The sequence below is a fragment of the Onychostoma macrolepis genome, chromosome 21 (genome assembly GCF_012432095.1).
Source record: "Onychostoma macrolepis isolate SWU-2019 chromosome 21, ASM1243209v1, whole genome shotgun sequence".
Taxonomy (NCBI): domain Eukaryota; kingdom Metazoa; phylum Chordata; class Actinopteri; order Cypriniformes; family Cyprinidae; genus Onychostoma; species Onychostoma macrolepis.
The window spans coordinates 14,618,341-14,630,523 of record NC_081175.1 but is presented as its reverse complement, the minus strand read 5'-3'; the positions used below and the strand labels follow the sequence as shown (position 1 = coordinate 14,630,523).

At 37.0% G+C, this 12,183-nt stretch overlaps 1 protein-coding gene across 3 annotated transcripts in view; it reads left to right on the top strand.

The window, feature by feature from the left end:
- Nucleotides 1-12,183, top strand: part of cadm1a (cell adhesion molecule 1a) — a 301,432-nt gene that overhangs the window by 252,931 nt on the left and 36,318 nt on the right. For all 3 annotated transcript variants that reach the window (XM_058758218.1, XM_058758220.1, XM_058758219.1), the window contains 2 exons: nt 539-635; nt 4,616-4,788. In XM_058758218.1, the coding sequence (XP_058614201.1) occupies nt 539-635; nt 4,616-4,788 (270 nt within the window). The remainder of the gene's footprint in view (nt 1-538; nt 636-4,615; nt 4,789-12,183) is intronic.

Genomic DNA, 12,183 nt, shown 5'->3' with positions numbered 1-12,183 from the left:
GTTTGAATGTCACCCCTCCTGCTGCACTGTACAAACACAGCAGGAAGTCTAATCCCAGCTGAATTGGAAAAGAACTGAGACTTGCCAAGGAGAAGTGCACATTTCATGCTGAATGTAGCAGCTACGGCTGAGAGGCAAGGCTGACGCAAGGTGCAAAAAGCCAGCGGGCTACCTGCTGCCAGTCACTGGAGAATAGAACCATTGAGCGGCCAGTCGTTTTAATAGATATGAGAAAGGGCAGTACTTACGGAGCAGAAAGGTCAATGCTGAGAGCGCTTGAATATGGACATTGGTGATGTCATGACTTCTGACTGTATACACGGCACACATCAGGGTGTATCGATTATGTTTAAATGACTCCAAAGGTTAATAAAAAAAAAGCATGCGCACATTTTGTATCAAACAATGGTAATGCTGAAGAGTCAAACCAAATGACTGAGTACAATCCAATAAGTGTTGAACAAAGCCAATGCTGTTTAAAGTTTCATGTAGCCCGGGGGCACAAGACGCTGATGTGCTTTACTTTTCTCCTCCACAGATAAACCTGAGGTGACGATCAAGGTGGAGTTTCCGCAGGGCCTGATTAGAGAGGGCGAGAATCTGGAACTGACGTGCCAGGCTAAAGGCAAACCACAGTAAGCCACCTCTCTCTCCTGTGTGTTCCATTTCTGACAATATCGGCAACTTTTCAACCATTTGTTCTGGTACGGGATGAGTCATGGTCATGGGCTTTCATCCACAATGAGAACAGGCCTCTACCAAAACCCATAGCCAAACGTGTAACCATCACAAGGCATTCAGTGGAATTTATTATACAACAATTCTGGTCCTGATCTAATTGGACAAGCAGCATTTCAAGATTTTTTGTGATATTACTTAATTGCATTCGAGGTATTTAATCAAAAAAATCTATTTTAGTCTTGATGCATGAACTTTGATTTAGTTTTCCTACGCAATGAAACTGAGAAGGATGCTGAGCAAAATCTCAGCTGAATTTGATCGTGCACATGTATCACTATATTTGTTGGCTTTTTACCAAAAATGTAGTTGATTACTTTATCAGGCACACAACATGAAATTGATAAAAATGTAAATTTAGTAGAGAACTTCATTAGATAAAACTGCATGGATGAGTGGTATTAGTTTAAAAAAGAACATTTAAATACATTTCCAACATGTCCAGAATTAGGTTAAGAACATAGGAAATAATTCTTGTAGTCTCAACCCAACAAACAAAAAACAATTGTGTGTGATAGAATTTGAAAATTGGTTAAAAATTTGCACCAAAAAAAAAATAAAAAAAAAATGCATTTGTTAAATTTATTTAATGAAATTGAACATGCAGCAATTTCTTGTGGAGTTACAAAGCTGAAATACATTTTTGATGGCCATATTTTTTACAGCAGTATTAATAATAGCCATTTTCCATACACCCTTGTTGAAAAATATACATTTGCCCCAAAATGTGAATTTTTTTTTTCATATTTTGTCCCAAAATATATATTTTTTTAATTTATTTATTTATTTATTTATTTTTACAGATACCACTTGGTTTGATATGAAATTCATAAATTTTTACACAAAAGTGTCCACATATTTTCTGTGGTCATGCACATGAGCATAAAGTAAGTTATCAATGTTAGTCCATTGTGTGAGCACATGTAATGAAAGCCATTCCGGCGTTTTTACATTCAACAAGCCTCATAACATCCCCAAACCGAAATGCTGCGGGCAGACGAGGCACCACCCGAATTCATTTAATAAAGATGAAAATACAATCAATACAGTGAGCAGAAAATTGGAAGTCATTTTCATTAAAGCTTGGAGAGGGGCTGCAGTCATTACTGTCAGACAGTGCAGGGCTTGGCTTGCCATCCCATTTGTATTCTCCGCCTCACGCCAGGTTCTCTGCAGCCCCTCCACTGTGTTTTTCCCCATGCCTTCCTCTCAATAAGGCACTTTTTCTAGGTCATTTCTCCCTTTCCATATCAGGAACGTCTGCATCTTTATGCCACGCATGTATATTTAACCTCAGATTGAGACTCTTTGAGATTCCCCAGTCACTGCTCGCCATCAAATGTTGTTTTGCCGTCCTCAGAGGCTGAGGATCAACTGCTATTGAACGCGAACCAGTCCTTTGTTTCGAAGCTGTGAAGGTTTTTTTTTTTTTTTTTCCTCTCTCCCCTTTTAAACAGGATGGTAACAAGTTTAAACACTGACACAAAAACCAGAACAACAAGGGAAAGCCTCCTCAGATGCTCTTGGGAAATAACTACACTGCAGCAGTGCCATTGAAACTTGTGAGAGCCGAGCAGAGTTTAGAGCCTCTTTTATATTTCCACAGTGGGTATAGCTCATTCTGCTCATCACTGTGAAAGTAGAATAGGCTGTTGTGTGCCCAGCTCAGGTGTTTAGAGAACAAAAGGAGATAGCTCGCAGTGGCAGTTAATTGAGGCAGACAAGAGAAAATCACAGCCTTTCGCTTTTTGTTACTTCGCCAAAATGTAGTTCATTTGCCAATGCCGTAGGCTGCGACATTGGTCGAATCCCACAATCTGTGTTACTGACCGCAACTGATCATTTTTTTCTGAGGTTAGGGACATACTGTTTTTAGCCTCAGACAGCACAAATTGCACATATTAACATGATAACATATTGCACACACACAAAAACAAAAGTCTGATTTGCTGGTCTCAAAATCATGTATACAAGCTGTTGTGTCCATGGAATTACTCTCATGGTTCTTTTGATAAATAAATACCTGAGATTTTTTAAATAGTTTTTTTTTTTTTTTCCTATATTTTGTCACTTAAAATTTTTTTACTTTTTCCAGTTGATCGTAATTGCAGAATAACGTTTTTTTTTTATATATATATATATTTTGTCATTTTGCTTTTTCCAGTCTTTCGTCATTGCAGAATAAAGTTTTTTTTGTTTTGTTTAGTTTTTTTAAGTTTTTTTATCTATATTTTGTCACTTAAAAAAAAATTTTGCCATGCTTTTTCCAGTTCTTCATTATTGCAGAATAGTTTTTTAGCAGTTTTTAGCTTCTTTTATTATTATTATCATTATTATTATTAATTATTAGGGCTGGTAAGCGATTCACATTTTTTTATCTAATTAATTACATGATGTATCAAATAAATCGCACATCAAATTTGGCTGCGAAATAGCTCCCAAAAGATAATTTCAAGTCATTTCTGTGTAAAACATCAAACAGACATTACAAAAAGTAGCTTCAGCAAGAAATATTTAGTTTGATAAAATTTATTACATATACTATTTTGGACCATGAGGGTGAGTAAATGATGACACAATTGTCATTTTTGGGTGGGTGAACTATACCTTTAATAATTAATTTTATCAATTTTATTATTATTACTATGGAAATATGAAATTATTTATTTAATGAAATGATACTCTAAATAATAAACTAAAACTGCCAATAGGTGGTTTTAAATGTCTTAATGATTAAGTCACTGAGTCATGTATTCATTCATTTGATTCGTTCAAATGGCTGATTCATTCAGGAGTGAAGTAAATGGTTCTCTTTATGAATGGTCCATTGAATCAATAGGCTTGTTCAACTTGAAGCAGATCATCACCATCAGATTGATCGGTACGTACCATCAAAGTACCGCAAGAGCTATAGAGAGCAGATGACTCTGCATGCTTTTGAATCGCTCTCGCAGTACTGTCATACACCGATCGGTCTATGCAGAGCCGCTTAAAATCCAACGTGCCTATGGGCAATGATTCAACGCGCCAAATTGTTCACCCAATTTGTTCAAAACGTGCATTAAGAAATGAAATGCCGCTGTGTGTTGCGCAGAGACGAACACTTCTGCTTTGTCTTTATATTTTCATTGGTAAAATAACTTCTTTCTTACTGAACTTTTGTATAAGATCAGTATCACATTTGCACTCGTCTGTTATTGCACTTAGCCTATTGCTCGTGTGATATTACTTAATTATATAATGTAAATATTAGACAAAAACTCAAACAGGGGCATTTTTGCTCTATATCTTGAATTTTAGGGACATTCTAACTATGTTCTCTAGGCTCCATCACGCATTGAGTTGTTGCCCTGCCTCATATTTGACATCAATCACCTGTGTGAAATGTCAGATGACCCACGCAGGTCTGGGGTGGGGCAAGTGCGTTAAATGCGATAATAATTTTAACGCATTATTTTTCACCGTAATTAATTAATCTAATTAACGCGTTAAATTACCAGCCCTACTAATTATTTAATTCATTTATTTAATCAATATACATACTGGAAAAATTTGTGTTTCAATTTGATTCAATTTTTTACTAAGAAATTGCTTTAAAAAAAAAAAAAAAAAAAAGAAACAGCAAATAACACATTGAATTAAACATGATATTAGCAAGACTAAGTTACTGCTTTCTTGTAAAACATTTTCCAGAAATAGAACTGCTCAAGTTTGTATGCAACTTAGAATTTTCCTGCCATATATTGTCCTATAAAACTTTACATGATACTCAGACAACTTCTTTGCCTAAGCAAGAGATCCCTTGGCCAGAGAAAACTCTATAGTCTGGCTATACAACTCTAAAGCCAAGCCAATTCTGCTCTGTGTCTTCATCCAGGCCTCAGCAGGTGAACTGGGTGAGGGTGGATGACGACGTGCCGTCTCATGCGGTTATCACCGGCTCAGATCTCTTCATCGAGAACCTCAACAAGTCCTACAACGGCACTTACCGGTGTGTGGCGTCCAACTCTGTGGGCGAAACATATGCTGACTACATTCTTTATGTGCGCGGTAAGTTCAAAGTGACCGAGTAGTTCTGTCTCTCCGACCTTCCTCTTTCACCCACTCCACCACTCCATCTGAGTCATGGGTCAATAACATTGATCTCAATGACATTTTCTTTCCTTTAGGACACGTTCTAATCTGACCATTTTCCTCTTGGAATTTACTTCTGATATCTCTTGCTGCACTAAGCCTGTGGTGAAATTGCTGTCCTCCATTTTCAGAGCGTAACAATGGACTCAGAGCTATTTTAAAAAGGATTTGTGCTGCAATGAGGATCTTTAAGTGAACAGATATACTGTTTATGTCAGTAGCGAGGGAGGCAAACCCCAGCTAATTCACATTCAAGTCATTTTATCGAAATGATACTGTGAATAAGCTTTAAAGAAGCCAAACTTTTTTGTTTATGTGTGCGTGTGTGGGAACATTGCATGTTGCCGGTGGGTCGCCACAGAAACTTGGCTTCGCCCGGGTTGTGCGTGTTCCAAAAACTTGCCCCAGCACGAAGTGCAAATGCGCCAGTAATTGCGACAGGCTTTTCACACGTTTCTCCCATGAGCGGCTTGGCAGTCGTTCCACGAGAAATTCATGACAGTTGAACCAACAGAATAGAAGAGAGAGTGACACAGCCACGTATGGTGCTGCGAGAGCTCAAATCCCTCCCCTATTAAAAACAGCGTTCAATATAACACACACTGTCAGGACATTTTATGAATTTTACGTCTGATGCTGCTTTAAATATCTACACATTTCAACCACATATCTCACATTAGAATTGCTAATGCAGAAATGTGGGCTGTCACCATTTAATCTAGCATCTATAGAAGAGAGAGTGACACAGCCACGTATGGTGCTTTCTGTTGTGTTACCAGAGGGACACTCAAATATATTCGACACACACATACATGTGCGCTCATAAAGACAGGCACTGGTGACATCTGGGTGCTCTATAGTTTTATAATTATTCTCCCTCAAATGAATAGGATGACATCTGTGTATTACAAACACAGTGACCCTGACACATTCAGCAAGACCCACACCACTTCTCGCATACTTCGCATATTACAGCATTCTGTCGAGGCACTGTTCAATTAAACGCTCTGCTTTACAGAGATGTTCAAAGGAAGGCAAAATGAGCATTTAGCAAGCTGTCTCAGTGAGGACACATTTTCATACAGCCAGCATATGTAATGCATGGCATATCGGAAGGGTAATTGTGAAGCTATTCATGCATGGCCTTATGTAACCACTATAAGGGTTGTTAACACTTTCAGCACTCCTATATAATAATAAATCTGCAGATTAGATGCACCTTGTCAAATGGTGCCATGCCTTCACTCACCAACATCGCCCCTGGCGTTATTCTGGTTCATGGAAACATTTTGAGGGGGCACCACTGGTGGTCCTGGCTTACTTAGTGTCCAGATGACAAAAACACTTAAGTATGTTATATAAGTGAAACAAATAATATCCAGACTGAAATTTCATCCTAACGTATAGGATTGCGAAATTGCAGTTGAAATTTGACAGCCAGTGATCACCATGCATTTAGTTGTTTCAAGAGCAGCTTCCATGGGAAAAGATTTTGAGCATCGTGAGGGTGTGTAGATGTAAAATTTAAAGGGGTCCTATTATGCTCTTTTACAAAGTCTTGATTTTGTTTTGGGGGTGTACTAGAACATGCTCTCATGCTTGGTGGTTCTAAAATCACATTATTTTTCACAAATTTACATTATTACGATACCTTTCTCCCCAACCTGACACAAACAGCTCGATTTGTTCCGGGTTAGATGAAGGCCCACCTTCCGAAAAATGAAATGTGTTGTGATTGGTTAGCTGTCCCAGTGCGTTGTGATTGGCGAACAGCTTAGACGGCGTTTCAGTACTGCCCCGCCCCTTGCCAAAGCAGCATGTGCGTCAATATTGCCATATCAATTTGAGCCAGATTCAGACCCCGAGAATATTGAACAAGAGGATCGCGCAGAACCTTTGCACGCATGGATATTGCAAGACATATTAAAGTGGTAACGTTATTGTTGTTGTTTGTTTTGGGGCTAAATCACGTTTTAGATAGGATGTCAACAACAGCTTAAAAATAACTGCATTTACTATGTACAGATAAGTGCAACGGTAATATGTATTATGTTTATTGTTCTTTAATTCTAACATTATATCATGAATTGCAGTGAAACTGTTATACAGCTGAATTTATTTATACCATAGTCCCACAGAGTTACACTATTTGTGGTGGCATATATATGCAAATGAATTCTCTGCCAGCAGAAGGCGGAGTGGTAGAGACCGAGGTTTCCCCGGTAACGCTGTACACAAAGCAGAGCTCCGCTCACAAACGCTGCTTTATCAGACATTACGTGCAAGACGAAATTTTCTGAAGACAGTCGGTTTCCTTCAGAAATACAGTAATATAAAAACACCAATTTTCAATTTTGAAACGTGCAGTGCTCAACCAAGCGTTCTCCCCACCCACCAACCATTCAAATTTCTGTAGGCGGGATTTATTTGAATGATATTCTAATGGACCACTTTGTGATATCATAAATACAGGAAAACAACTTTGTAGTCCAAACGAGCCGTTCGTTGTAGTTCTTGAAAAGGGATTTTTTAAAAACAAAATATCTCCCTTTGGATTGGACTTGTGGATTTGTAACTTTGTAGATCTTTTTATGCCCAAACATACACACTACACACTGACTAAAATTCAAAAAGTGAAAAAGCATAATAGGACCCCTTTAAAGCATATTATGTACAGAAGGTGAGACTCAAAGGGACTGAGCAAATTAAGACTTATATGCATGGTTTATGCTGCAAAGGTTTAGATAAGATATTTATTTTATTCATTCATTCATTCATCAAAATAATGCAACTTTAATTTAATATTTTGAATTTAAATGTAAATTTTTATCTACATTTTATTTATTCATTCATTTATTAATTTTTAATCAGTTTTTTATTTATCAGAATAGACTTTAATCAGTTTTTAATTAATTTAAATTAATTTTAAACTTTATTTATTCATCCATTTATCAAATTAACGCAACTTTAACATTTTGAATTTAAATAAATGTTATCATTATTTTTATCATTGGTTACTTATGAATGCGGGAGGGAAAAAAAGCATGCAACACATTAGAGTTAATATCAGATTCTCGGTTTGTGGTAGCAGATCTTCCTGGGCCCTCGATAGACAGCCAGAACAGATGTACTGCAGAGGCAATTTTTCTCTAATGCGTTTGTTCCCCAACTGTTGTGAAGCTAAGTGATGGAGAACACTTGGAGGGTGGCTGGCACTAAACTGGTTATGGGGAAAAAATACATTCCCTGAGACATTTTCCAGGGCCCCCATCCCAGCATGCCCCTGCGGGGGAATGAGATCTAACACACCGGCCTGTAACAAGTTTACAGAGCGCCTCTAACCTAATAAAGACTACCTTTGCCTTCACAGCCCTGGCCTTTAATATTGCGCACTCCTCCTCTGCCTGTCACCCTCGCTCACGTTTCCTCTCCGTAACAATTCCTCCATGCTTAGAGGGCTTTCCTTTGGTATCTCACAGCCGCCCTGCAGAAATCGATCACGGCAATACACTTCCTTAACAGCGCTTAGAGTGCATACTGAACCCAAACACAAACATGATTTTGTTCACTTGGTGGGTCAAGAATCAGGGTTCCCATGGTATAATTGTGTTTTCCAGGCCTAGAAAAGTACAAAAAAAAAAAAATTCAAATTATGCTCTGACCTAAAACATTTAATAGGCTAAATATTGCTCGTCTGTAGAGTAAAACTTTCTTGTGAGTTATAGTCTGATTTGTGCTGTTCTTTTTGAGTCTGTTCATATTAAAGGGATACTTTCTTTCTTCTGTAGAACACAAAAGAACATTTTTCAAAGGATGTTGACAATTAAAATGTTTCAGTTCAAATTAATTTCCCTTGTATGCCCAGAAATTACAATGGAAGTCAATGGGAACCAAAACTTTTTGGTCATCATCAGCGTTAAGTAAATGATGACTGTATCTCTTAGATTGACTCATGAATCGGTAAAAAATGTTTTGTTATCTTAACCAATATTCTCAAATCTCTGGAAAGATCTGAAAAATGTAAATAAGTTGGGACCCCTGAATAATGTGCTTGTGGTTATGGAAATTTACATCCAACCCCAAACCAAACTAAAGCATCGGCCCGCTCTTCCTCCGAGGGAATCCCCTATGTGTTTGTGTAAATGGCAAGCATAAACAGATATTTGTTTTAGTGTAAGCCTAAATCCTCAACCCTCGCACATAAACCACTGTGGATTCAACACAGCTTGCTGAAAACACATTGCATGGAGATTGATAAACAGCCTGATTTTGTGACAAGCCTCAGACTTGTTTGAGGCACCTAATTGTCCCTTATATCCAACAGCATGTGTAGCGCAAAAAGAGTACTGAGAAAGAACAGCTGGAAGAACAGCAGTCTTCCTAGCAGTGCATGTAACTCGAGAAGATCCAGTCTCGGTCCAGCGAGCTCAACATATGTAGGGAAAGAAAAAAAAAAACCCAATCTACTTTGCTGTCATGGTGGGTCCAATCCCATCCCTGTGCTATAATAATGGAGCTGTAAATCACTTCTCTCCATAGTTTCCCTCCGTTCTTATAGCTCGCTCACTTTTATTCAATTCGCCCCATCAGTGTTTCCCTTACAATTCATCGTATTGGTGACACACACATTTAAAAGTCAGATTGCCCTGATAAATTTGGCTGCTGTCAAACACGACCTCGGCAGCCCGCCGTTCAAAAATCTAGTCATCTGTGAATTCAGACATGCAAATGTGCCGTATTAGAGTTGGCAATGTAAAACCTTCCTACTGGATGTCTGAAGATGAAAGAATGCATTGCAAATGACGTGCAGGCTTTCGTATCTAAGCTAAAACTAGAGCATCTGAACCGTCATGCACATTTGCTTACTGAATTAAATGACAGTTGTTGATGTAAAAGTACAAAAATTATATTTTATTTATTTATTTCTTTTTGTTTATTTGAATAGTTGCATTGATAGAGTGGATTTCAGATTCTTCATTTTTGGTTTAAAAAAAACTTCAATATGATGAACATAAATATATTTAAAAGTAACCTGTATATAATAAAACTAAGAATATTTATTTATTTGTTTATTTAATTAAAAACAACAGCAACGTTTGTTATTCAGTTGAATTCCAAGTTAGTGTGCAATATACTGTGGCTATATTTATAAACACAAAATTTGATATTTATTTATTTTTAAGTTATGTTAAGTTCATAAATAATAATAATTATTATTATTACTTTGTTGATTCCAAATTTGTGTGTGTTAAAATGTGAATATCCTTTAGTTATATTTACTACATAATACACTAGTAATAATGATAATACAATATAATGTTTACTACATAATACATTTACACAGTTGGTCAAGTCAGCATTAAATTCAATGAAGTAATTCAAATAAATTTGTTCATTCACACAGATGCATTACTCTTTGTTCTACAGAGTAGGCACTTGTTGCATATTTGTAGGAGTTATCATACTGTAGAGTTGCTGTGTAATTATTGAGAAACATTTCATAAATCTCTCATAACATGGTTTAGCTGGCAGATTGGATGGGTGCTGTTTTTAAGTACTTTCATGTCTCATAGCTCAAAGGCAGAGGAGTCTCTCCCATCCACACCCATGTTATCCCGTCTGCCAGAGTCATTAACAAGGGCTGTCTCCTAAGCCCTCCCTTCATTAGCCTTTCATTGGAGTCGATCGCTTCAGTGCTGCTGCCAGTGTCAGATTTGCAGGTACTTATTGTTATTTTACGCTGTTCACTCACCTCTCTTGCTCATTGATTCTACAGTGAGGAGGAATGTGCAATCTATGGAGGAGGAATGCACTCTAATTGAATTTGCACTATAGCAAGGCAAATGTGCCACTTCTGCCATTTATTGATATAATGTCCTTATTAAACAGTTGGAGGGAATTTCCATGCTTCTGCATATGATTTCCACCTCTGGAAATAGCATGCAGATCCTAACAGGTTATCTTCTAGTGCAGTGGTTCTTAACATTTTCAGGAGTACTACCTCTCTTCAAATCAGAAAATCAAACTTACATCTCCTTACAACAATATTCCGTCTGATTTTCTTTTATTTTCTTATGCATTTAGAATAGCATCTTTTTAAGTGTTTAAACTTGTTTATTTTTTTTTCCTCACAGAATAATTGACTTGAATTTGGCATCCTGTAGTTCTGAAGTAACAATACTGAGCAAATTTTTATATTTTATAATTTTGATAACTTTTACATGAATTTATTTATATAATTACATTTTTGTGGTTTTTGGTGATTTTTGCTACATGTACCACCTAGAGGAAATCCAGTGATACACGTTGTTTAGTTAGAGTACCACTAACTATGTTTCCATCCAAAGCTACGAATTAAACTTATGCGCAAAATTGGAATATCACATAAAACATTTGCTAGTAAAGCACCGTTTCCATCCAGCGAGTTGAAGAGAACAAAATCGTCACTTCCTGATTAACTTTTCCTAATATCATGAAGATAAATTGAATTTGCCACAGTAGGGGAAGGCACTGTATAATAATTTTTGGTAACACTTTATTTTAAGGTCGCTTAACTAGTTGCTTATTAGCATGCATATTACTAGAATATTAGCCATTTATTAGAAGTAATTATTCTACATGACCTTATTCTATATCCCTAATCCTACCCATAACCAAACTTAACAGCTACTAACTATTAATAAGCAGCAAATTAGGAATTTATTGAGGGAAAAGTCATAGTTAATAGTGAACTCCCTATTCAAAGTGTTACCTAATTTGGGTATACAATAAATTATGAGCTTCAGAGTGTGCAGATGAAATATGGTCAATTTATCCTATTTTCAGAGCCTGCTGTTTGGGAACACAGTTCTGGGAATTAATTATAACGAAGCACTTTGACAAGGCCTTGCTCATGCATTTTAGAATGACAAAACTAGCATTTCAGATGCTGTGCAATGAGATCGGTCCATTGGTTGGTCCAGTTTTATGCTGTCCCATTGCAAAGTCACGTCTTTTTTGATGCACATTAATGTATTTTTCAGTAAAAGTCTTTCCATCGTAGTTTATGCGCATGTTTTCTTACCGGATAAGAAATTTATCTGACTTAGTATTAGAATTTATGCACATATGCACATATTTATGCGTTTCCATCCAGCGTTTTTTTTTGTTGTTGTTTTTTTTATACGATATCCCAGTGTTTTATTTGTTTGTGTGTGTGTGTTCCATTCCAAAGGGAGCAAAGCCTAAAACTGCCATATAGCCCCAAAGAATCCTAGACTTTACAATATATTTGGGTTATGCTCCCTCCCCTGCTCTTGCTAGTTTTGCTAC